General features: G+C 36.2%; 1 protein-coding gene across 8 annotated transcripts in view; it reads left to right on the plus strand.

Moving 5' to 3' along the window:
* DACH2 (dachshund family transcription factor 2) overlaps positions 1 to 24,400 on the plus strand; it is a 472,014-nt gene that overhangs the window by 222,850 nt on the left and 224,764 nt on the right. For all 8 annotated transcript variants that reach the window (XM_070502515.1, XM_070502518.1, XM_070502517.1 and 5 more), the window contains one exon: positions 5,936 to 6,048. In XM_070502515.1, coding sequence (XP_070358616.1) covers positions 5,936 to 6,048 — 113 coding nt within the window. The remainder of the gene's footprint in view (positions 1 to 5,935; positions 6,049 to 24,400) is intronic.

Below are 24,400 nucleotides of genomic sequence, written 5' to 3' on the forward strand. Positions count from 1 at the left end.
CAAAACGAGAGAAGGGAGATGTGGAGAGTGGGATCTGGGGAGGCAGATGTTGAATTTGAGATGCCAAATGTGAATGTTAACTTCTTATCCATTCTCTTAATATCAGAAGTTTTGCACAGTGATATACTCTTTGAATTCGAGTGCCTTTATTTTAAAAACATTGTATCTGATAGTGATATGATACAACTTAGAAGGGGAAATGTTTATTTAGTTTGATTTACTCTAAGATTTACTAAGGTGCATTGAATCCACTGATGTTAGTAAGAATTACACAAGGAGAACGAAAAGAGCTTGCTAAGAATTCACATCATATACCAGCATTTCTGTTATATAATCTTTGTTAATTATACTAAGACCTTCATTAGAATTCAGTCAATTTATGACAAAAAGTAAACTTGTTTATAGGTGTTAACACCAGGCCTAGAACACATTTAATTTAAATAGGGAGCAGAGTCAAGTAAATGAAGTATAAAATAGCTTCACAGTTATACTTTCTATCAAGTGAGTAGTCAACCCTTAAATTGTCTATTACATCAGATTTCTTTTTTTACTGAAGGAAAAACAGAAACTCAGCATTAGTAAGGGAATTAAATGCCACAATTTAAAATAAAGCTATAAATAATTCAGTTTATTACAACTCTGAGATTAATGCATAAACATGAATCCCTCTGCATGTTCCTTGATATTGTAACGCATGACCCATTAACAAGCACAGCTTTTCCTTCATCCCTGAACACCCTACGTTAAAGATAATTTCCTTAACTTTCCTAACTCTAATGGAATGCTGTTGTTGATGCTTTTAATATATCCAAATTTAAGTTTTGGATATGCTTATAAGAACTGAAAAAGGGAGTAAATGGTAATGAAATATAAATGATCTTGCCTTGTGTTTTTTGTTCCTTGCATTGATAGCTCCTAGAGACATGATGAGCCATACTTTAAGTTCCCATGAACCAACGGCTGATTGACGCCCAGTTTAACATAAGCACCATTTTATGAGAGTTACCATAGTGACCAAGTTCCAGTTATCAGCTTGAACAATTTCATATATGATTAATGTTAATTGCCCATTTTGCATGGATGACTTTTTCCCGGTTGCTGAATTGGTTGCTGCTGCCTTTGATCTGGTTGGGAATACAATCCAGTGCAATAGTTAGACAAGTGATCAGTTTGCCAACGCAGGGAGAAGATGGATTCAGGTTGCTGTGAGGTCAGAGTTTGTTTCTCTTCATAAACACTGAAAGGTCAGGTAGAGTTTAACTACCATTGGCATCCTTGAAATGTTGTAATAAATGTCAGACCTAAGAGATTATTATTAATCCACGATGCAATTAAAAGTCTTACTGTTCTGGCAAAAAGAGATTCTGATTTAATTTAAGAAGCGCATCAAAAGTCAGAGCAGCATTCTCACAGTCAGGTAAACGACACCTTCAAAGTTAATGTCATTCTTGGTTTTTCTGGCTTCTAATGCAAGTGAAAAAAATGACACATTCAGGGACTATCCCAAGGGATTTTAAATATCAGTGATAGCTTTGAAAAGTGAATCCCGGGTCAGTGCTAACAGCTCGCATTTCAGGAATCCAGTTGCAGTGGTCTTTACATGTTGCCGCTAATACCACCCTTAACTGCCACTATATCCTCAGCAATTTGCTCAGTTTGTCCCAGAATATTACAAGTGTTTCTTTAAAGAGTAGTGAGCCAAGCTTTCATTGAAGAGGATAACATGACTTGTGATTCCTCACTAAATCATGTGCTGACCATATGATTTATATTAAATGTCTTGAAGGCTCATGACATCACTAATTAATTTACTAACAAGACTTTTTTCTTTGAAGCAAAAGTCACTTACCTTACTCAGTTGCTTACTCCTTGATTCATATACAAACGGCTAATGACACGAAATAAAAATAACTCCAAAAGTGAAATTTTATAATCTTAATGAGCAAAGTATCAGCTTCTTTATCTATTACAACTAGGAATAGATATGTCATAGAATGTGTAATATCTTGTTGACACCAGAAGACCTATTCCATTTCCCTCTTAGGGAACTTCCAACTCTGGGTAGTTTATGAACTGCAAGGAAATGCTCTGACGGTAATCCACTTCAACTGCAGAAATATAAAATATTGTTGATATATATTTTAAATTGGTTTATTCTTTAATCTTAGGAAGCTGAGTTACTATTTCATATCCTCTAAAGAACTTTACAGAATGAAGAGGAAAATGCATAAGATAAATTATGTTAAAGGATGACCTAGACTCAGAGAAAACCATGAATCTTTGGTATAATTTCTCTCCAAACCACCTATAAATGTTGCACCTAATGTTGATTCTATAAAGCTGAAGCCCCAAAGATTTAGCTGAGCTATTTAATAAAAGTTTTGCTATTTCACGAGGTTGTTTGCCTGGCACCTTAACAACTTTCATTTATGGTGTTCATGGGTGATACATTCACTGAGCCATTCGAGTGGGAACTTTAAAAAAAGGCCTGTTTTATTTTATAGAGTACAAATAACCTTGTAATTAAACTGGAAACAAATAATTGCCAACAAGCAATTATCATTCAATTAAAGTGTAATTACATGGTTATTTGTGCCCTGTAAAATAAAGCATTATTGAAATCAGTAATGCAATCAATATTTTAGCAGAAACAGGATGCTGCAGTGATGGACCTTTTAACCTATGCTGATTAAATTGTCATCCAAATAACAGTTTCCTAGTTAAATCACCACATGTTTATTTGTCTTGATTAATATGTAAATATCTGCCTGATGCTAATAAAGCTCTTAAAGATAAGAAGTATGGCAGGATCATCTATCAAGAATGATCTTTCCCAACTTTCTACAGAGTCCTCCATAGTCTTTCATCATGTTGTCAGGCTCGTATTCTTTGAAAGGGAGTGCAGGACCTTTAGTGCTAGGAGTGTCTTACTACATGGGATCATTAGGTCTAAAAGTAAGAATAAAGCCATCTTATGTTAGTATGGAGTTCTATTGATTATAAAGCACTTTCACAAACTTGATTCTAATTAATTTACTCTAGGGGCCCAAGTCTTCTTTCCAAGAGTAAAAACATAGGTATCTGAACGTGACTGTTGCTCGCTGATACGTTTAAACAAGTTTGGAGGTAGATAATCACACAATCATACTCACTAAAGAGTTAATTTTAAATAACTGGCCAAACACACATCTCTATCACTAGATCACAAGCTCCTCAAAGACAGAAGCCATTCTAGGTTCTCATAATATATCGGTGAATAAACAAACCAAAACCCTTGTCCTTGTCAAGCTTACATTTTAACCTCTGTGACCCTGATAACTAGTACCGTGCCAGACACACACTGAATGGACATCTAGTGCATATTTGATTACTAGTTGAACACGTGATATTGCCACTACACATGTATACCTCCAGGGACCTTTAATCCTTGAGTGTATCTTGAAACTTTTCAGGAACTCTCAGAGATAAGAATCTACCTTTCTTTAACCTTGTACATAGCCAGATTTGAATGGATCATATTTTGAAGCACTTATAATTGCTGTGGAGTCCAGGACTTAAAAATGACTGTGTGATGATTAAATGATGCAACTGGCTTGCTATTCAAGTGGTCAAGGAGAATAGATCAATCTAAGGAATATTTAGAAGCCTTAGCAACAGTGAAATAGTATTTCCTATTATTATTAATTAATTGATGTAATTAACCATTTACCAGACCCTACTGTGTACTAGATACTATAAGAATTGCTCAGGATAGAGTGACAAAATCAGACATATGTGCTGCCTTCATGGAACATACATTCTAGTTGGGGAGACTCACAATTAATTTTATGAACATCATAAAATTATAAACTGAAAAGAATGTTAGGATGGAGAATATGATCTCCCTGGTTTATAGCATATGTAGTAGATACTAACCAAGCCATTTGTAGCATAAGCCATGAATTCTCCAATGTAGATCTGATGGTGGGCAATTTGACCAATTTTTTCAAATCTTGGAATTTGAGGTAGAACAGACCAGGAGGCCTCTAATGCATCCCAAGTCTGAGTCAGCTTATTGGAAAAGAGCTACTTCAAATTGTGAGATTGACCAAGAAATTTGGAAGAGAACTTATTAAACCTTATAGCTTTCAAAGTATACTATCAACAGCTGGCACGTTATATGGAAGTAGAGGGAGTATCAGGTTGCTCACTTCTGGAGGCAACCTGTCTGAAAGTGATGATGAGCATGAAGACAGCACTGAAATGTTTACACAGAAAAAGTACGAAGAGTGATCAGGTGGGCTTGAATAAAGTTAGCAGGCTTGAGTTCTGACAAATGGAAAGACATAAAGAAGGCACTTAGAAAGTGCAGATTGGTGTAGATTATTCAACAAAATGACATGCCTTCTAATGACTGGGTATACCCTGATGAACATTGTTCAGTGGTTTTGGGATCCTTTAGGGCATTTGAAGTAAATAACATTTGTCTTATCACTATTCCTTAAGAGAGTTAGGAAGCCATAAGACAGGGCAAGGGCAAGCAGAGTAACAACACTGAATTAAATAAAATAAATTATGGCCCAGAATCCGTAGAAAGAGGGAGAGGAGAGTTAGTGTATAAAATTGAAACATTAGATGAGAAAAACAGAATCTTTCATGCTAGATTGATATATAATATTGATATACAATGAAGGAAAATAACACCAGTGCAGAGTATGAAAAATGAACTGGGTAATGGTACCTCTGTGTAAGGTTGCTAGAAGTTGTCTTCATTTAAAAGCAGAGTTTGTCTTACATTGATGGAGCACTTTGCTACTGTGAAGTTGATAGAGTGAGGTTTAACTTAAATTTCTTTGTGAACCAGAAGTCATTCTGGAAATGTTCTCTATCTGAACCTCATATATTTTTGTGGCTTGGGTTATTTAATATAGTATTTTGCAGTATTTTGTCAAAATCCTATTATTCAGCTTTGTAAACTGCATTTCTACTAAAAAGCAACAGCAATATCTTAGGCAACATTAGAAAGTAATATTTGAAATATATTGGGTGCCTTGAGAATGACTTGATCCTAATGTTCGATGACTTATAAGTCTCTTCATTGTGGTGACAGCTTCCAAATGATGTATTCAGTGTACTGACTGTATTAGGGTACAAGTTGGAGGCCAGATACTGACTTTCTATTTCATTATTTTATGGATTAACATTTGCAACTGCAATTCCTGAACTGTTCACACTGGGGTGAAGAATGTTTAAATGGAATAGGTTAGCTTAGTGTTGTAAGTTTAGTCTCAATTCATCAGTTAGAAACACCAATCAACCTGTGAGAAAAGACAGCCTAGATTGCAAAGGTGGAGGGTTTTGTACGTACAGCCACTCCAAAAGAGTGCACTGCTGGTTATATAGCCTGGTTTAAAAAATAGGTAGGAGAAAACCTGCTGAGGGTGGGGGTCCTTTGTTCCTCATGGGCTCCCAGCAGCTGTGGAAATGCTAATGAACATCAGTTCTTATTCTGCATCTCTCAGCTCTTTACCCCTCACCTCTGGCATGCTGAGCAGAGACTTAATCACTCCACATTCTATACAGTCTTAATTCTGGTGAGTCACTATCTCAAATCTGAGTAGCATGTGTTATTACCAGGGATCAAGGATAGCTTTAAGGGCAGGGGGTAACTTTGGGTTTCTCACAACAGGTAAGCTGTATTGCAAAGTGCTGACTGGTAAAGGGAATCTAAACTAGAAATTGATCTTTTATGGTTTTAATATTTGCCATGACTATGTTGGGAAATTTAGTGTAAAGGAAAGTATTAGTCTTTTAATAATCAATGAAAATAGTCTTTAATGTAAAATTCTATCACTCTTGGCAATTAAACAAGACTAGGAGGTAAATGTAGCAAATGATGGTATTTCCAAAACGAGTATATTTGTAACCTGATCTTCGTTTGTCTGTTTTTCAACAGTTCAAGGCCTGGCAGGCCCCCTAAGCGTTCTTTGGGAGTGTTGCAGGACAATGCTCGCCTTCTGCCTCATTCAGTCCCAGGCCTCTTATCACCAGGACTTATCACTCCGACAGGTAATAAAATCCATCCAATGACCAGCCTTGTCTCTTCATACTGCCCAGCATTTGAAATAAACTAATATTGATCTAACTGCCTTGTCCTTCAGAGCTTTTCAAGCTCTACTAGAGGTTACATTATTGAATTTTTTGAGTATTCATGAAAACAGTTTTGTTACTCCAGTGACTCAAATCAAATGGACATGACTTTTAAAAAGAACTAATTGTTATTTCCTTACAGAAAATCTCTTTCAAGTCTTTACTGTATGTATGCATGTATGTTTTTGCGTCTTGGGGCAGGGATGGGGGCCAAACTAGCATTTTCTCAAAGCCTCCTATGGGATGCAGCATGTCTGCTTATTTATATGTCTCAGTAATATTCTTTTTGTTTTCAAAGGTTCTGGGCATCTGTGTCTCTTGTTTGGGTTATTACTATAGGTTAAAAAGCAGAAAGAAATGCATTTCTGGTAGAGAAGCCTTTTGATTAGAAAAGAAGCAAGTGCAGGTGGTCGTTGTCTTAAATAATGATTCAGTGTTTTTCATTGAACGTTGTGATAAACAGTGCTCCCCTAAAAATACCAATCTCGGAAATTAACTTTGAGCTTTTCTGACTCTCTAAAACAGAACCTAAAGGTGCACAAAACACTTAGAAATAAGCTTAATATTTCTCTAAGTGAACCTTTAAAAATCACTAAAGCTATTATGCGGCAGAAAATGAATTTAATGACAATGATATCTTTATAACTCCAATGCTAAAAAAATTTGTAAAGCACTTACTGTGTTTTGGGGATCAGGTACCAGGTAATGCAAAATTATATGAGTAGCAGCCCTTGTCACAGTAGACTTAGGGAGAAGGACATGTGATTTAATAATTGCATTAAAGTCTGACAGAGACTATAATACAAGCACATACAAGGTGCTATAAGATCACAGGAATGGGAGCAACTAAGTCAATTAAGTAAGTTGGGTAATGCCCAGAGAGATGAGACTTTGGAGCTATGACTTGTAGGCTGAGTGTTGGACAGTTGGAGAATTGGGAGTAAAACATTCCAGGCAGAGAGATGAGTACAGACAGATATACACTGATGAGAAAGAGCCTAGCGTACTAGGGAAAATAGCAATTAAGTTGAAGAGACTGGAGCAGAGATTTGTGGTGGGATACTCACAGCCAATACGGTTAGAGGAGAGAGAGTGGGAAAAGACAGCTTGTGAAGCTAGCTTTTTATTTATCATGTTTAGCAGTTTACGATTTTCCCTGTTGACCAGTGGTTTCCAGAGAGTCTTTCAAAGACTTTCCTTACTGGCTGACATGGAGTTGGGGAAGTACTTTCAGGTTCCCCACTTCCATCTGAGTTAGAATTTTACATGTTCTAGTTCACAGAGAATTTTGTTTACAATTTTAAAAAAGCTGTTGTAGGTAAAAGGAACCACTGCTAAGGAACTGAGAAAATGTTCTAAAAACAATTGCTGTGGAGGATAAATAGCAATGAAGGCAGTGAAAGGAAGACAGGTCAGTTGCTACGGTTCAAGGGAGAAACACTGAGGACCTGAACTAAGGAAAATTCAATAGAGTGGAGCAGAGGTTCAGAGTGGTTCAGTAATCAGAATTAATCAAACTTGATAATTGATCAAAATTGAAGGTGAGAGGATGACATCTAGGGTGATTGATGTCTAGCTTGTGTGACAAGGTGGATGATGGTGTCATTAGCGAAGATAGAAAATTTAGGAAGAAACTCAGGCTTTGGGGGTTAGATAATGATTTTTTAGACTTCAAGTATTTATAAACAAATTCTGATACAAGAAGGAAGTAACCCTGTGTATATGAATAAATATAGAAGGGATAATAGTGCCTGAAATATATCTTGGTGCTCAATAAATGATAATCTATTTCTTGATTTCTAAAATACATTGACAGAGCCTAGAAATAGTACCATATAAATAACCAGATCTGTGTCTTGATTTTGAAGGAATGCATAGATGAAAGAAAAAAAAAGGATTTTAAGTTGCCTTTAAGCTGATGTACTCTTGAGTAAACTTTAGTAGCTTATCTATTGAGGAAAACCTGTAATATATATTAAGTTTATATTAGGTACCAGGCACAAGTGCTAAATATTTTATATGCACTTCATTTAATCTTCATAATAGCTTTATGAATATTGTCTTCATTTTTCAAGTAAACAATATATGGCTCAGTGAGTTTAAATTAATTGCTTAAGGTCACAAAGCAATTGAGTGGTAGAACTGGGTTTCAAATCCAGATCTTTTAAACTCCAGAACCCATATTCTTTCATCATCATCATGATGTCTTTAGTACCAGTGAACATCTGGTCTGAGGCTTTCATCTCCTCCTAATTTACTTGGCATGTATGTTCCACCTCCTACAAGATAGTGCAGCCTCCTTCCTTGGATTAGAGCCTTGGCCTTCCCTTCTACAACTTGTATTTACCACAGTGGGAGCCACTGAAACAGAACTTCTCAATTCACCCTTTGCTTGTGCCTAGAATGAGATAATAGGGATAGATAAGGGGTTCAGTGGGGAAAGACACGGGCACTTCTGTCTAAAAGACAGATAGTAGAAAACATTTTAAACAAGGGAAGGAGGAGGAATCTCTACAGCTCTATAGTACTTCCTCTCCCTAGTTTACATGAATTTATTTTACATGCCCAAGAATATTCTACTCACCTATATTTAAATGTAAGGCAAAAAATACCCTGTAAAGCCAAGCAGAAATAATTCTGTGATTATGCATTATTTGAGATCAGACACACCACTCCTCCATTAGCAAAGATAATAGAGATGGAATCAATTCTCAATTTAGCTATCAGCAAGTTTCATATTTGATGTTATACTTACTATGCATTACAAACTTAACTTTATTAATTTTATTTAAAAATACTTTTGTAGAATTCAGTTGATATTTTTAATATGGTCTGTTATGGGTTGAGAATTATCTTTTGTTTTCCAAATGATTATTGAATTGTTTTCCAATACTTTCCAGTTTTGGGTCCTTACGTAGCACAATAATTTTTTGGGAAAGAAAAAGGTAATGTTATACAGCTTTGTATAATTTTATACACAACTGACAAATTAATTATTGAAAAGATTCTGGTGTAACCTTCTGTTTCAAAGCCATATGTGTGGAGAAACGCCTTTGAACCCTGCTAAGTTTGCCTAAGTAATGGAACATGTTCTACATTTGTTTATAGTTTTTCTTTCCATTTGTAATTTGAAAATGGGGTCTAAAGGTAACAGAATGATCATGGTGTCTCTGCAGATATTGTGATGTTTTTGTATATTATTTTTGCTTTTAAATTGTTGCTTTCCCTCCAGCAGTTGTAAGCAAAAAAGGCTAGTGAAGAGGTTTAGAAATGGTTACAGCATCATCCTTAGATTTAAGAAGAGTTCTCAATTTATTCATATAGCTTGACATGTAAATCTTTTAAAATGCAGAATAATATCAGGTTTATGCTATGCTGTTTTATCTGCTTAGCGTAAAGGTAATTTCTTTTATTTTCTGTTTTTATGTGATTTTACTTCCTTTTTTGATTTGTATCTTTTCTCATGTCAAAGATGTTTTTCCTCTTGGTTATATTTCCCCTACATAATGGAACGTGATTCATTCAAACTCAACTAGTTCAGAATTTGAGATAATTCAGACAGTGGCTATGCTAAAGTCTCTATTATTAATAAAAGTACCTTATTTAAAAGTACGTTATTAAAATTATAAACAATAAATGTATATGTGTGTGTGTGAATATGCATGGGTGTAGGGTCATTAAAATACTTGGAAGGGCACCAGTCCTGCGGCACAGCAGTTCAGTTCACATGTTCCACTTCAGCGGCCCGGGCTTTGCCGGTTTGGATCCCGGGTGCGGACCTACACTGCTTGTCAAACCATGCTGTGGCAGGCATCCCACATATAAAGTAGAGGAAGATGGGCACGGAGGTTAGCTCAGGGCTAACCTTCCTCAAAAGCAAAAAAAAATACTTGGAAGGCTTAAATGTACTTAGGTACCTAAAATTCTTTAGCAAGATCTGCTTCTATACAAATAATCAGTATACTAATTACTGATGATAAGTCTTTATTCGCTAAGCTAGGACACATAGGATCTATTTTTGACAATATTGTCTGATATTCATTTAGATATTATATCTATGTAACTATAGGCAGATACAGCATCTATGTATCTATATCCACCTCTATCTACACATAAAGATATATATGCATTCATTCTTTTCATTGAACACATATTTATTGAACATCCTTTCTGCACCAAACAATATGAGAAAACATTATAATACATTAAAATAAAATTCATTTTGTGAGTCAGTTTTCCCAAATTCCATCCAGCCCTTTCCCCAGTTGTTATAAAATGGTGAAGTTTGCCTTCATATATTGAACTTCTGATATTGTCATCTCATGTTTCTGTCTCTGTTCCTATTGTACAATTCCTGTCTTAATTCCCTGATAGCACAATACACAATAATCCTATTTTCTAGTAGTTTCTGTAACATCTTTTGCGCTATAGGGGGAGAAAGAGAAGGGAATATTATGCCCATTTTGCTCTGCCGCTCTGCGGAAGTGCTAATATCCCTGGATCATACTGAAAGGATGGATTAGTTGTGTGTGCCTTTGAATTTCCCCAAAGATGACTGCTCCCCTTTCCTCAGCTTATGAAGCATTTCAAATAGACAGATGTGGAATTTGGCCTGAGATTTAAACTGACAGCTTACAAGGAAGTAATGAAGTGCTTCAGACGAAATTCCTGTAGTGTTCATTCCTTAGAAGGTAGCAGATTGTTCAGCTGTTTTTCCTTCTAGCTACATTGTGGCAAAATAGCTTTAGGAATTTCAGCTGCCATCCAAGTCCCTGAGTAACTTGAGCCTGAGAAGATCCAATACAGTAATAGTAGCTACAACACTCAACTCAGCATTGGCAGAGCCATAAGTAGAATCCTGCCAAGTCTTGGCAGTGTGATGTCAACTTCATGATACGATATAATGCCAATTAGCCTGATCGCATCATTGGAATCAGTGTCCCTTCCTTTTCACGATGCATTTCATATTCTCACTTAGTTAGCTTGGATGCTAAGAAGTGGTCGCAAAGAGGACAGAAAGATCCTAAGCCATTCTTTTGTGAGTGTAAAAAATGAGAGATCCATCTAGAAAAAAACAAACCAACTCTTTGATGGTTGATTTAAAACACTTCTGTTTCTATGACTATTTGGGGATTTTTCAGTGAGCAATATTGTAAAGCATGCTTGATGTCACACAAGTGGTAACTACTTTTATGTTGGTTCATTTTCCTTAAGTTATTTCTTGTGTGCTCGGGAAGAACCATTGGCCTACTAAGAGCCAGAGGTTAAATTAGTATTTCTTAACATAGAGCGCAGTTTAGACTAACATGCAATTACAATTTCTCTACTAAATAAAAAGTTTAACTACATGAGTTTAATAACAAGAACTCCATTTTTTATATTGGCTGAATCTGGGTTTCCCAAACCCCAATTTCTGTGTTAATGTCTCTCAGTGCTTTCTTTCTATGTGTATTATAATTATTTTAACTTAAAAATGTCTCCATCCAACTTTTTCAGACTCTTGCAAATAATTTTTGTCCTGCATGGGTGGGTCATAGAGCAGAAGTCATTGCTTATTTCCAATGTAGGTGGAAGGGAAAACTTGGGATTTAAGCAAACGTTACAGGACAATGATGATGATGATGATGATGATACTGATGAGCATAATGATGATGATAATCTATATAGTGCTTTACAAAGCACTCCAACATCTTTAATGCGTGTCTATGTGTATGCATGTAGCTAAACTTGAAAAAGAACGATTTTCAAATGTTTTTTAATTTGATACTCTCAGCAATGCTGTAAACCTAGCATTCCTATTTCTGATTAGCAGATGAAGAAAATGAGTTTTCAGGCTGTTAAATGACTTGCCCCCAATCTCAGAGAGAGTAAGGAGTGGAGCCAGAATTTCAAATCCCATATCTCTTGACCATTAATATCATACTTTTACAAATACATTGAACTATATCTTTCATGCAAAAACTTATTGAAAATTTAAGCTATTCATCTCCAGGGTCATATCAGAACTGCTTAAGTTAAATATGAGAGATAAGATATCTGGTATTTTGGAAGTAGGAAATTCTTGGAATAATCCGTGTAATTAACCATTGGTGATTATATAACTTCAACAAAATAAAACTTTGATCATTTCTTTTTCTTTTTTGATCATTCTTATAGTAGTTTACGGTGTAGGGCAGCTAGTATAATTAGATGTGGCTGGAATTTTTCTTTCCAAAAAGTATAAAAGCAATCTTCTGAATGATTGCAACCTACTTTTCCTGTAGAGAACATAACAGTTATAAATTGTTTCTTGTGACAATTCTTGAGTGAATTACTTTGATATATATGGCTAATGAATTAATATGATTCAGTTAATGAGAAATAGCAATGTTGCCAAACTCCGCTGGTCCGACTGCAATGCTGCTCCACATTTACAGTTGTAGTTTCCCCCTGTGTTGAGAGGATCACTGGTGACTAGGCACTGTCATTGTGATAAATGATCTACCCCACTGTGCCCTGCTTTCCATCTGGTCAATCCTCAAACCATCCCCAAATGAGAGATCTCATAAAAATCACATAGTCACAAGCCAAATCTAGTGACTTATAGAAAGACACATTTGCATCTCCAGGGCCCATCCCCCAACTCCATTTTCCCCATCATACACAACTTACATGAAATGAAATATGCAACTCCTCACTTACCACATGTGTCACTCCTCCAGTGTTTGCTCTTTATGCTGGCTTGCTTTTTCCCAGAGGAGAAAGAGTACATTTAAATAGCACAATAAAACTTTCCATTGTACAATATGCCCGACAGAGGATAAGCTGCCTTGTCGCTACTTTATTTTATTGGAGGCAGTGGCTGGTTGTACTGAAATAAGCCATTATATTAAAGAATGTAGTTAGGTTAATCAAAAAATATTCGGTATAGTTATTAAAAAATATATTGAGTATCAATCATCCAAGGAACCCTACAGAGAAAAGCGTTTCCTATCATTTTCTATTAAAGAGGTAAAAGGTAATAAGATTTAGCATCTATAGGCATCGCCTTCTTATTGTGACCAGCTATGAATAACAAAAGTAGCCTTAATACCTAGTTCCCATCTTTAAAAAAATCTATAAACCATCCGATATCCTGCTTTTATTATCAACCAAAAGTTGGGGGTAGGGGTTGGTTATTGTGGTGTTGGTGTGTTGGTGAAAATGTTTTGTGTGACTTCTTTGCTCCCCTTTTTGCAATGTATAAACTCTGGATCATGTTTTGAACTTATTTTGTTTATATTCAATGTAGGCAAAATCCTGAGTGTTCTCAAAATGGCAAAATTTTTATTGTACATTACTACACACTATTGAGTCAGTGTATACAGTGCCCAAATCAGAGCTTAAAAATGCTATTAATATATGCTTTTACTCTCTGAGTGTTCTCATTTAATCCTTTTAATGTGCACCTGAAAGCGCCAGGTGAGAGTTTTTAAAAAATCTTTTGTAAAATAGATCCGGATTAGCAAATCATATGACATACTTCTTACATGATCACTAGAAATAAAATTTAGAATTCTGACTTTAAATGACAACATAAAAAGGGCCAGTTAAAATCTGACTCAGTGTTCTCTTTTCTCTGAATCCTCAAGAGTAGTGATGTTTTCTTTTTCAGTAGTGTTAACTTGTGTAATCCAAGGATCAATGGAGAACTGTCTTTTTAATCATATAAAAGACCCTTTTCTCCTTGCACCCTACATGAAGGTACATGAAGTAACTTAAATCACTGTAATAAAAATAAGTAAAATGGGCCATACAGGATAGCAGTGAATATTAAATTGAAATCAGGGTAAGAAAGAAGGGTGAGTTTCTCATATAGGACCAACATGGGGGAAAAAAAGAGCAATTGGTAATACAGTCATGTGTCTCTTAATGACAGGGATACGTTCTGAGAAATGCTTCATTAGGCAATTTCGTCCTTGTGTGACTATCATAGAGTGTACTCACACAAACCTAGATGGTTTAGCTTACTACATACCTAGGCTATATAGCATAGCCTATTGCTCCTAGGTTACAAATCTATACGGTATGTTACTGTACTGAGTACTGTAGGCAATTGTAACACAATGGTAAGTACTTGTGTATCTGAACATAGTATACCTACTAACTATAGATCTAAACATAGGAGTGGTACAATAAAAATATGTTATAAAAGATAAAAAACAGTACACCTGTATAGGGCACTTACCACGAATGGAGCTTGCAGGACTGGAGGTTGCTCTGGGTGAGTCAGTGAGTGGGGAGTGAATGTGAAGGCCTAGGACATTATTGTACACTACTGTAGACGATAAACACTGTACACTTAGGCTACACCAAATTTATAAAAAATTTTCTTTCTTCAATAATAAATTAACTTTAGCTTACTGTAACTTTTTTACTTTATAAACTTTTAAATTTTTTTAACTTTTTGACTCTTTTGTAATAACACAGCTTAAAACATGAACACATTGTACAGCAGTACAAAAATATTTTCTTTCTTTCTTTGTATCCTTGTTCTATAAGGTTTTTTTCTATTTTTACAATTTTTATTTAATTATTTTTTTTAGTTTTTAAACTTCTTTGTTAAAAAGTAATGGGGCTGGCCCCATGGCATAGTGGTTAAGTTTGGCATGCTCCACTTCAGTGGCCTGGGTTAGCTGGTTTGGATCCCGGGCATGGACCTACACTACTCATCAGTCATGCTGTGGCAGCAACCCACATACAAAGTGGAGGAAGGTTGGCACAGATGTTAGGTCAGGGCTAATCTTCCTCAGGAAAAAAAATGAAGACACAAACACACACATTAGCTTAGGCCTACACAGGGTCAGGATCATCAATATCACTGTCTTCCACCTCCACATCTTGTCTCACTAGAAGGTCTCCAGGGGCAGTAACACACATGGAGCTGTCATCTCCTGTGATAACAATGCTCTCTTTTAGAATACAGCCTGAAGGGCCTGAAGGTTTGTTTACTCCAGCATCACCACAAACAGGTGAGTAATGTCTTGTGCTATGATGTTACAATGGCTACAATGTCACTAGGCAACAGGAATTTTTCAGCTTCATTATACTCTTATGGGACCACTGTTGTATATGTGGTTTGTTGTTGAGTGAAGTGTCATTGTGTGCCTCATGAGGGTAATCGGTGGGTAGAGGGTCATCATATGCATATGTGGATTGCGGCCTATGTATCATTATTTGAAAAAGACAGAAAGGCCCTTGCTACAAATACATTCTTTAAAAAAAATTTTTTGTGGCATAACTAGAATAGAACAAACTGCATATATTTAAGTGTACAATTTGATGTTTTGACTTATGTGCATTCCCACAAAACCATCAACACAATCAAGATAGCGAGCATATCTATTTCCTCCCAGTGCCACATCCCTCCTTCCCTGTCTGCCTCCCAGGCAACCACTGATGTGCTCTCTGTCACTACAGTTTGTTTTTTCCAAAGTTTTATATGAAGGGAATCATAGAGTATGCATTATTTTTTGTCTGACTTCTTTTACTTAGCATAATTATTTTGAGATTCCAAATTTTTGTGTGCATTAATAGTTCTTTCATTTTTATTGCTGAGTAGTATTCCATGGTATGGATGCACCACAATTTATTTAAACATTTCTCTCTTGTAAACATTTGTTTCTAAGTTCTTGGCTATTATGAGTGACACTGCTTTAAGCTTTCATTTACACATTTTCACGTGGATATATGTTTTCACTTCTCGAATAAACATGGGAGTGGGATTACTTGATTGCATGGTCAGTATATGATTAAGTTTATAGGAAACTTTAAAACTGTTTTCCAAACTTGTTGTACCCTTTTACATTCCCATCAGTGTATGAGAGTTCCAGGCGTTCCATATCATTGCCAACACTTGGTATGGTTGGTCTTAGAAAAACAGTCTTTAACAACCTATGCCTGAATCCTGAGTTCAAGCATTTGCACCAAACACTGTCTCCTGTTTAAAGGTTAATCCTTGAATTAAGGTAAGTGATACTTTGTTTAATCATGTGACCTTAGTGGAAATAGGTATTCGTCTCTGCCTAAATACAGGTTTATAATCAATGAGGAATGGAGACTGAGGACCAGGGTGAAGGGCGTATCCTTTGGGGGTGATCAGTGGTTTGTTTCTGTGCAGCGTCATGGACCTTGACATTGTGAAGTGGAACAAAAGATTGGGCAGGGGCGAGAAGCCAATGATAGAGAAAGTGGAAAGATGACCCAAACAAGCGCCTTCTATTTCATAGTTTTGCCTAGAGTCAGCCTAGGGGGGAAGTAGACAAATACCTGCAAGCTGAAAGTTAGAGTCACACTTTGACTTTGTTATGTCACACAGTTGGCTTTTTGATCAGGATCGCGCTTGAAAGCTGAAATGTAAGTTTCTGGGCAAAAACAAGCAACTTCCTACAAGGCTAAAGAAGAAGGATAATTTTCTTTGAATTCACTTTTCAGAAGGGTCTTATGAAAAGAGCATACCCTTTGGGCTTAGGTACTTTGGTCAGAAGGGATAAAAGACCCATGTCTAGTTTTCCAGGAAAAACTCTCAAGATATTACACCTCATTGTGAAAATGTGAGTTGAATTAAAAGCATAATTAAAGTAATTAGATAAATAGATTGATAAATGGGTTAATAAATGGCAAAGAACATTGTCGTTAACTGTGAGAAATGTGTGGTATTCCATCACACTATCAAAGTAAAACCAAAGTTTGAAGTCAAACATTTTCTAGTGTGTATTTTAGTGAAGAATATATGATTGATGGAAGTGCACCTTTTCATTTTCAGAGCATAACTTCTATGCCTATTACTTTTTTTTAAGTTGTGTCCCAAGCTGATGTTTGAGATCTATACATTTGATTTTATTTTAGGACCAGAATATCTGTTGAGTGTTTTGTGAAAGATAACTAAAATGACTGAGGGCATGGAGAGGCTTGCATATGAAATAAGCTACACATGAATGCCTTTAGACGAGATAGACAAAATTTAAAAATGAATATGGTCTAGGGGCTGGCCCCGTGGCCGAGTGGTTAAGTTCGTGCGCTCCGCTGCAGGAGGCCCAGTGTTTCGTTAGTTCGAATCCTGGGCGCGGACATGGCACTGCTCATCAGACCACGCTGAGGCGGCGTCCCACATGCCACAACTAGAAGGACCCACAACAAAGAATATACAACTATGTACTGGGGGGGCTTTGGGGAGAAAAAGGAAAAAATAAAATCTTTAAAAAAAAGTGAATATGGTCTAAGTATATTACCAGTTAAAGACATGCACTGAGTGATTGAAGACCTGTTCACCAGTTTATAGAATATGAAATAAATATCTTGAAGATTAGAGGAGGAAATAAGAGTAATACAGGAAAACTTTACAGACTGAAAGGGAGAGAGAGAGATTTATTTTCTGGTTTAAAAGTTTGTTTATTCCAATTATCGTCCAGTTCAAGTTCTGTTAGAACTTATTGAGATACAAAGTCATAGAGAGTGATTAAGAAACCTCAGGGATGTTCATGATAAGCCCATTTGTTTCTAAAGGTGACATCTGTTGAAGTTAATGATCACAATTTCCCACAAGTCATCCTTGTGTATCCTGTTAGAGATAGAACAAAAGGAAGATCTATCTTTTTATGACAGTGCTTTCATTGTTCATTTTTAAAGGGATAACATTATTTAAAAGAGGCATGTAAAACAAAGTTCTTTTTTCCTTTTGTATGTCTTTTGAGGAATGCCAGCTAAAGCAGTACATTTGCTAATATATGTTTGTTCATTCGACCAGCAATGAACCATCATTTAATAGCTTACATTATTCCAATTAATTTATAAAATTAATTTATAAAATTAGTACTTTCAACAAATAATAACTAAAATTTTCAGATAGCTTCTACGAATATATGGTAGATTTTCAAAATTAAATGTAAAAATTAGCTGAAGATAAAACACGTAGCTTTCATAATTGTGTCCTTATTTAAAATCCCAAAAGGATGTTACTTTAACAGTAGTCTTACTTGTAGTCAACAGATCAGCCCTCATCTAACACTTCTTATGTTTCAAAAATACAGATCTCTTATTATCCCTTGCTTGAAACTCTTCTAAGCCCTTTCATTGGCAACAAAATTAAGTTCAAATTCTTGTGGGGTTTTTTTTTGTTTGTTTGTTTTAAGGAAGATTAGCCCTGAGCTAACTACTGACGATCCTCCTCTTTTTTGCTGAGGAAGACTGGCCCCGAGCTAACATCTGTACCCATCTTCCTCCACTTTATATGTGGGACGCCTACCACAGCATGGCGTGCCAAGCGGTGCCATGCCGGCACCTGGGATCCGAACCGGTGAACCCTGGGCCGCCGAGAAGCGCTAAGAAGCAGCCCTAAGTTCAAATTCTTTAACATGGAAAAAGAGTCTTTCTGATCCTGCCTCAGTATAGCTTTCTATCCTCACCTCCCACAACTCCTTCCTCAAATACTATGTACTGTATGACCTCATTAAATTTCTCTCTATTCTTCAGATACCCCATGGTCTTTCACACATCAGTGGCTTTGTGTATGCCCTTTCTTCTGGTCTGCCCTATTTATGAAGGTGAGCAGGACCTTATTATCAATACAGAATCTCCTTTTTTTTTTTAAAGATTTTACTTTTCCTTCTTCTCCCAAAGCCCCTGGGTACATAGTTGTGTATTTTTAGTTGTGGGTCCTTCCAGTCGTGGCATGTGGGATGCTGCCTCAGCGTTGGCCCCAAGAGTGGTGCCATGTCCACACCCAGGATTCGAACCAGCAAAACCCTGGGCCACCGAAGCAGAGCACACGAACCCAACCACTTGGCCATGGGGCCGGCCCCCTAGAATCTCTTTTGACATGAGAACCTCTGAATTAGTATAGTGGGATATTAATTATATACCATTATTTTATTCTCTTTAAAATAAAAGTAAAATACTTGGATAGTGTGACCATTTTTGTCAATTTACTATGAGTATCAAGTTCTTTCAACAAAATTATTTAATGAATAATTTTTGAGCACCAATCACATTTTCGACTCTTATAAGCTCTTTGATATCACTTATTGTATGCCATATTAAGGTTTTGATTCCAGAATGGCAGGATCAAGGATGCCAGGTAAATCTGATGATATCTCTGGCATGTCAAGTGTATGCAAAAGAAAGAGCTTCTATGATGACATCTCCATTGATTTGATTACTTGAAAAAGCCACTGCCAACCTTTGTGGATTCCTAGGAATTACTACACATGCTCTGCTACCCAGAAAAATGGACTGGTAGCTTGAGACTGTTAAAAGTAGTCTGGAACATTGATTCGTCTGCCAGCAGATTCCCTATAGCCTCATTACTTATTATTTTTAATTTATTGATTTGAAGCCTCAGTCACTTGTCTGCAGTATCTCATGACAGAATTGGGGAGATCAACTGGAAGGCAAGTAGAAATCAAAGATGATGGGAGGGAAAGTACCCCAAGGTGAAGCCTCACCACGGTATGACTACAGTTGTATGGAGTTATAGGAAGACAGAGAAGAAGTTAATTGGCCTTTTGTGTTTGTCTAGTTAGGAAAAATTGTGGGTTGCGTGCAGTGTTTCTGTTCATAGGATAGAAAACTGAAAAATTATTTCTGAATTTTATCATCTGTATTAGATATAGTAGGATGACAAACGAATAGGTAAGGAATTAACAAACTGTTTGAAACAGACAATGGTGCCTTCTCTTTCACTAACATTCTTCCATATCAATCAAACAAAAATAAAACACCTACATGCATTGAATAGTTTACTGCCCAACAGTTTGCAATCTAGCCCTACTAGTCAGACCATATTTGACTTGAGCTAAATCGTGCATAGATTATATTTATCTTTCTTTCCAGACTCAGAAGTGCTCCCTTTCCTTTCTATGGCTGATCTATTCAAGAATTAAACTCTATTTAATGTAGCCTCATAACTTTACTAAAATCCTTTCTCTTTTTTAATTGTTTATTTCCCTTTATGGATCTTCAGTATTTGACTGTGCCTCCTACTTCTTGATAACCTTGTATGGTTTTGGCTTTATGATTGTACACTATTCCTAATTTTTATCCTAACCTGTCCTATTTTCTGCTTCCTTTACTTTTTGTACCTTTCAAATGTTATTTGAAGCAACTTAATAACTACTTGTTAGTTTAAATTAAATTTATCTTTTTTCAAAATAATTAGTCTTAAATTTTCAATTTGTCCTGTCAAATTTACATTGATCCTCAACTAAATGCATAACAAAGAAATCCAGTTATCTGATTACGTTGAACATGTTTATAATTTGCCCATCACATACAAATTTCCTTAGTACAAGCAAAGAGATGGAAAGGACAGCCAATATGTAGACATTTCTCAATTAATTTTGATGTTCCAAACAACATATGATTAAAAGTTATTCATAGTTTTGTTTGGAAAACATGGTTTTAATTTTTATGTTTTTTGAGGTGGAAGTAGTAAATTCATCTGTGTAATGTCTTGTTCATTCAACTCATTCATTTAGCATTTAGTCGGTGTCTGTTATGTGCCTAGAAATGAAGAATTAAAGTTTAGTATGACATGACCCCTGCCTTCAAAGAACTAATCCTCCAGATTGAGAGAGTGTCCCAATAAGTAAGCAGTCATGAGACAATTTTATTTAAGTCTCTTTGCATCTGAAAGAGACTGAGAATATATCAGACCAAAGAAATAGTTATGTGGTAGAAACCTCAGAATGTGTGGAGACAGGGTTTACCTTAACAAGCAGGTGGGGTGCATCTCTGTGAGTGTAAGAATACTGAGTGAAAAAATGGAGAGAGTGGTGATATACCTTCCGAGAGAGACATCAGTGTTCATCATAGGTGTGGATCCTTTTGAAGACAGCTTCAGAAAGAACATCTTGAGGGTATCACCTTCCCATTGCGTTTTATAATAAGTTGAAACTGTTTATTTTGTTGTTGATGGTGATTGCTCTTTTAAGTGTGCACAGTACTTTAGAGATTTAAAGCATATTTTGGTGACTATTACCTCATCAAATCCTTCAAGGTAGACAGAGTGGAGTTTTTATCGTCACATTTTTGCTGATGAAGAAACTGAGGCCTAGAGAAGTTAAATGATTTGCTCAAGAGTACATAGTTCACAGTAGTAGAGCCAAAATAGAAATGGAACTTTTCTGACTCCATGTTTAGTGCTGTTAAAATGGCAAAAGAATGGAAACTGTGCTATTGAGAACTGAGTGAATGCATTTAAATGTGAGGCACATAGCGATGTTATATGACTAATACTATCACTCTGAGCATATTATTCGTTCTTTTCTCTGCCTGACTTTCCTCATCTGTAAAATGGAGATAGTTATAGTGTAGACTTATGAGTGTACATGTGTTGTAAGAGTCAAATGATTTTATGCATGTAAATGACTTAGCATAGTGTCTGGCATAATAAACATTGAATAATGGTCAGCTATTGCTATCATCATTATGATTTGGGAAGTCTGACTTAAAATCATGTAACCATGGCACAAAAGTACTATATTACAGCTGACTCATCTGAAAGGGATCTTTCCATCTAGAGCTTGACTTGGGAGGTTTAAAAGTCAGTGAAAGTAATTTATTAAAAAAGTGAATGGCTGCAAAATTATGGTCATAAAGCAGTCTCATTTTTCTCAACCTATAAAAAGTTATAAAAGAATGATAACATTCTTAACTGTGGTAAACTCAATACATATTTAAACATCTACGTTTAAACACAACATTATTTGACGTTTTGTCTGGGCATTTTAGAGAATGCTTTTGATTCCTCATTTTTCTGCTCCTTGGTAGTTGCTACCTGCCAATTTTCAGATGGTCCTAACAACCTCTCAGCTTACCTCTTTGTACATTTGTGGGAAATCAGGAGCAGGCAGTATGTGTGAATATTTAGCAGTCTACACTGGGCCTGCTCTCTGAAATAAAATGCCAGGAAGATCACAAACTGAGAAACAGGATGTTAAATGTGAAAGACCCTGAGGACAGAGGCTACAACGATGATGCCAAGAACACATGCATCACTTAACCTACGTGAGAGACACCACCAGCTTCAGATGCATTTTCGCAACCACATTTGTATGCACAAGAAGTAGCCCAATCGGCGGAGTCATTGTCAGATGTGAAGAATGACAATATGTCTCTTGATCTCTTCTGCTGGCACATTCAGAGGAGTCACATCTTTTGGTGAAAATCCAAATTGTGGCTGCTGATCTGGAAATTAAATTGTTGGACTGATAGCTGTTCCTCAGTCGGAACAGGGGAAGAGTTATTTATTTATTTTGTGTAGCATAGAGCTGATTAACTTCGTCTCAAAATTACAAACTCCAAATTAGATAAATATTTGCTTTATGTTGTAATTTTTAGTGTTATGATTGCTATAATTTGTTGCTATTCTGACAGGCTGTGAAAAAGATGTGGGTCTTCACTACATAAAAATACAATAAATTAACAGCAACTACTGTGCTAGAGAAGTAATAGTCCATCTGTTTACGAAAGCTGATGGGGTGCCTGCTTGGCATCCAGGAATGTTAGGACTAAACAAAGTTTCCCTCCAATAATGAATATCATCTCTCACTCTTTAGCCCTTATGAGCCAAGGGACTGAAATATTCATGACCAAATGCTTACCTGTGAAAAAGCCATGTATTGCAAAAATGTGGGTGCTGATATCATGATTACAGTGTTTGCTTAAGTCTATAAATCAGAAACACATTGGCGTGTAAAGCAGACTTCTTTTCTTGCTTTAAAACCAATTTTTGACTAAACACATATCAGGTTTTCATTCCTATTATATTGAATTTTCAAAATGCAAGAGAATATGTAATTGTTGCTTGCTGGTACTAGAATATGTGCTCCATACCACGCGGGTTTGGCCTCTGTGATAGTGCTTCTTTGCATCTATACAGAGTAATAGTTGCTTTCCTCCCACCCCAGTTTGTAGACTCATTGTGGTCCGAGTCTGTTTTGTTCCTTCCCATCCCTCCTCCCTGCCAGTGTCTAGCACTGCACATTGTCTTGAATAGATGCTGAATATGTGTTTGTTTGTTAAGTTGAAACATGCATATAAAGGTATGTGATTAAATAGGCTAGACCCAAAAAAAGAGGTAAAACTTGGTCACCTATTAACTCTTTGTCCTTAATACAAAGAAAACCGAGGCCTCCTTAGGTTACCATTTGTATACCTTAATTTGAAAAATGGAAAAAGGGAAATGTCTGATTTTAGTCTAAGAGTTATTATTAAAAAACAGGGCAAAGACATCAATAATACTAAATTCACTTGAGATTATATTTAGGAGTAAAAAGTAACATTACTGAGCACTCTGTATGCCCGATGCTGTACTATACACACTGTCTCATTTAATCTTCACAACAACCATATGACATAGGTACTCTTATTATTCTGATGGTATAAAGAAATTGTGCCACGGGACTAGGAGCGTGATGTGACTTTTCCAAGAATTAATCTGCCATGAATGTTGACTATAAGATTTCAGCCCAGGAGTCCTGGTTCCAGAGCTTGTACTCCTAACCCCTGAGTGGATAAAACAAAAAGGAACTTTTTTTTGAGGGTTGGGGGTGATTAATCAATAGCTGAAGAATTTGGAAGTATTTATACTTTAGAATAAAATCTCCATCTCCAGCTAATACTTACCCCATTATTTTACTTCGAACAATTCGTTTGTTTGTTTGCAGAGACAATGATGTAAAGATGTAGGGCACTCTGTCACTCTGTCGTCCCTTTTTTGTGTGCCCTTTGTCTGTTTCTTTGCTTGTTTGCTTCTCCACCAGACAGGTAGGAAAGAAAAAGAAAGTGAAATTCCCTGAAGCAAGAGTAAGGTATCAGATTTATCTTGGCATTTTAATCACCCTTCCACTCAATAACACAGATAATCTAGAATTTCATATAATCCCTCCAGTCTTAAAAATTTAACTAAGGGCAAAGATTTTAAAGTGATTTAGAGCCCATGGCCTTTTTTGTAAACATCAAAATTTTCTTCCAACTCTCAGTCTATTCTAGGAAGTTAGATACATAATGTTCATCTGCTATTTGCATATCTACAATTTAAATTAGAAATGAGACATTTATTAGGAAAAATAGACTTTATTAAGAGAAGGTCATATTACATCATATTTTTGTAACTGAGAAATATGGGAAGATTGAAAAGTGAACCCTCAGGGCCGGCCTGGTGGTGTAGCGGTTAAGTTCATGCATTCTGCTTCGGCAGTCTGGGGTTTGCCAGTTCAGATCCCGGGCACGGACCTATGCACTGTTCATCAAG

Source organism: Equus asinus, chromosome X, assembly GCF_041296235.1.
Source record: "Equus asinus isolate D_3611 breed Donkey chromosome X, EquAss-T2T_v2, whole genome shotgun sequence".
NCBI lineage: Eukaryota > Metazoa > Chordata > Mammalia > Perissodactyla > Equidae > Equus > Equus asinus.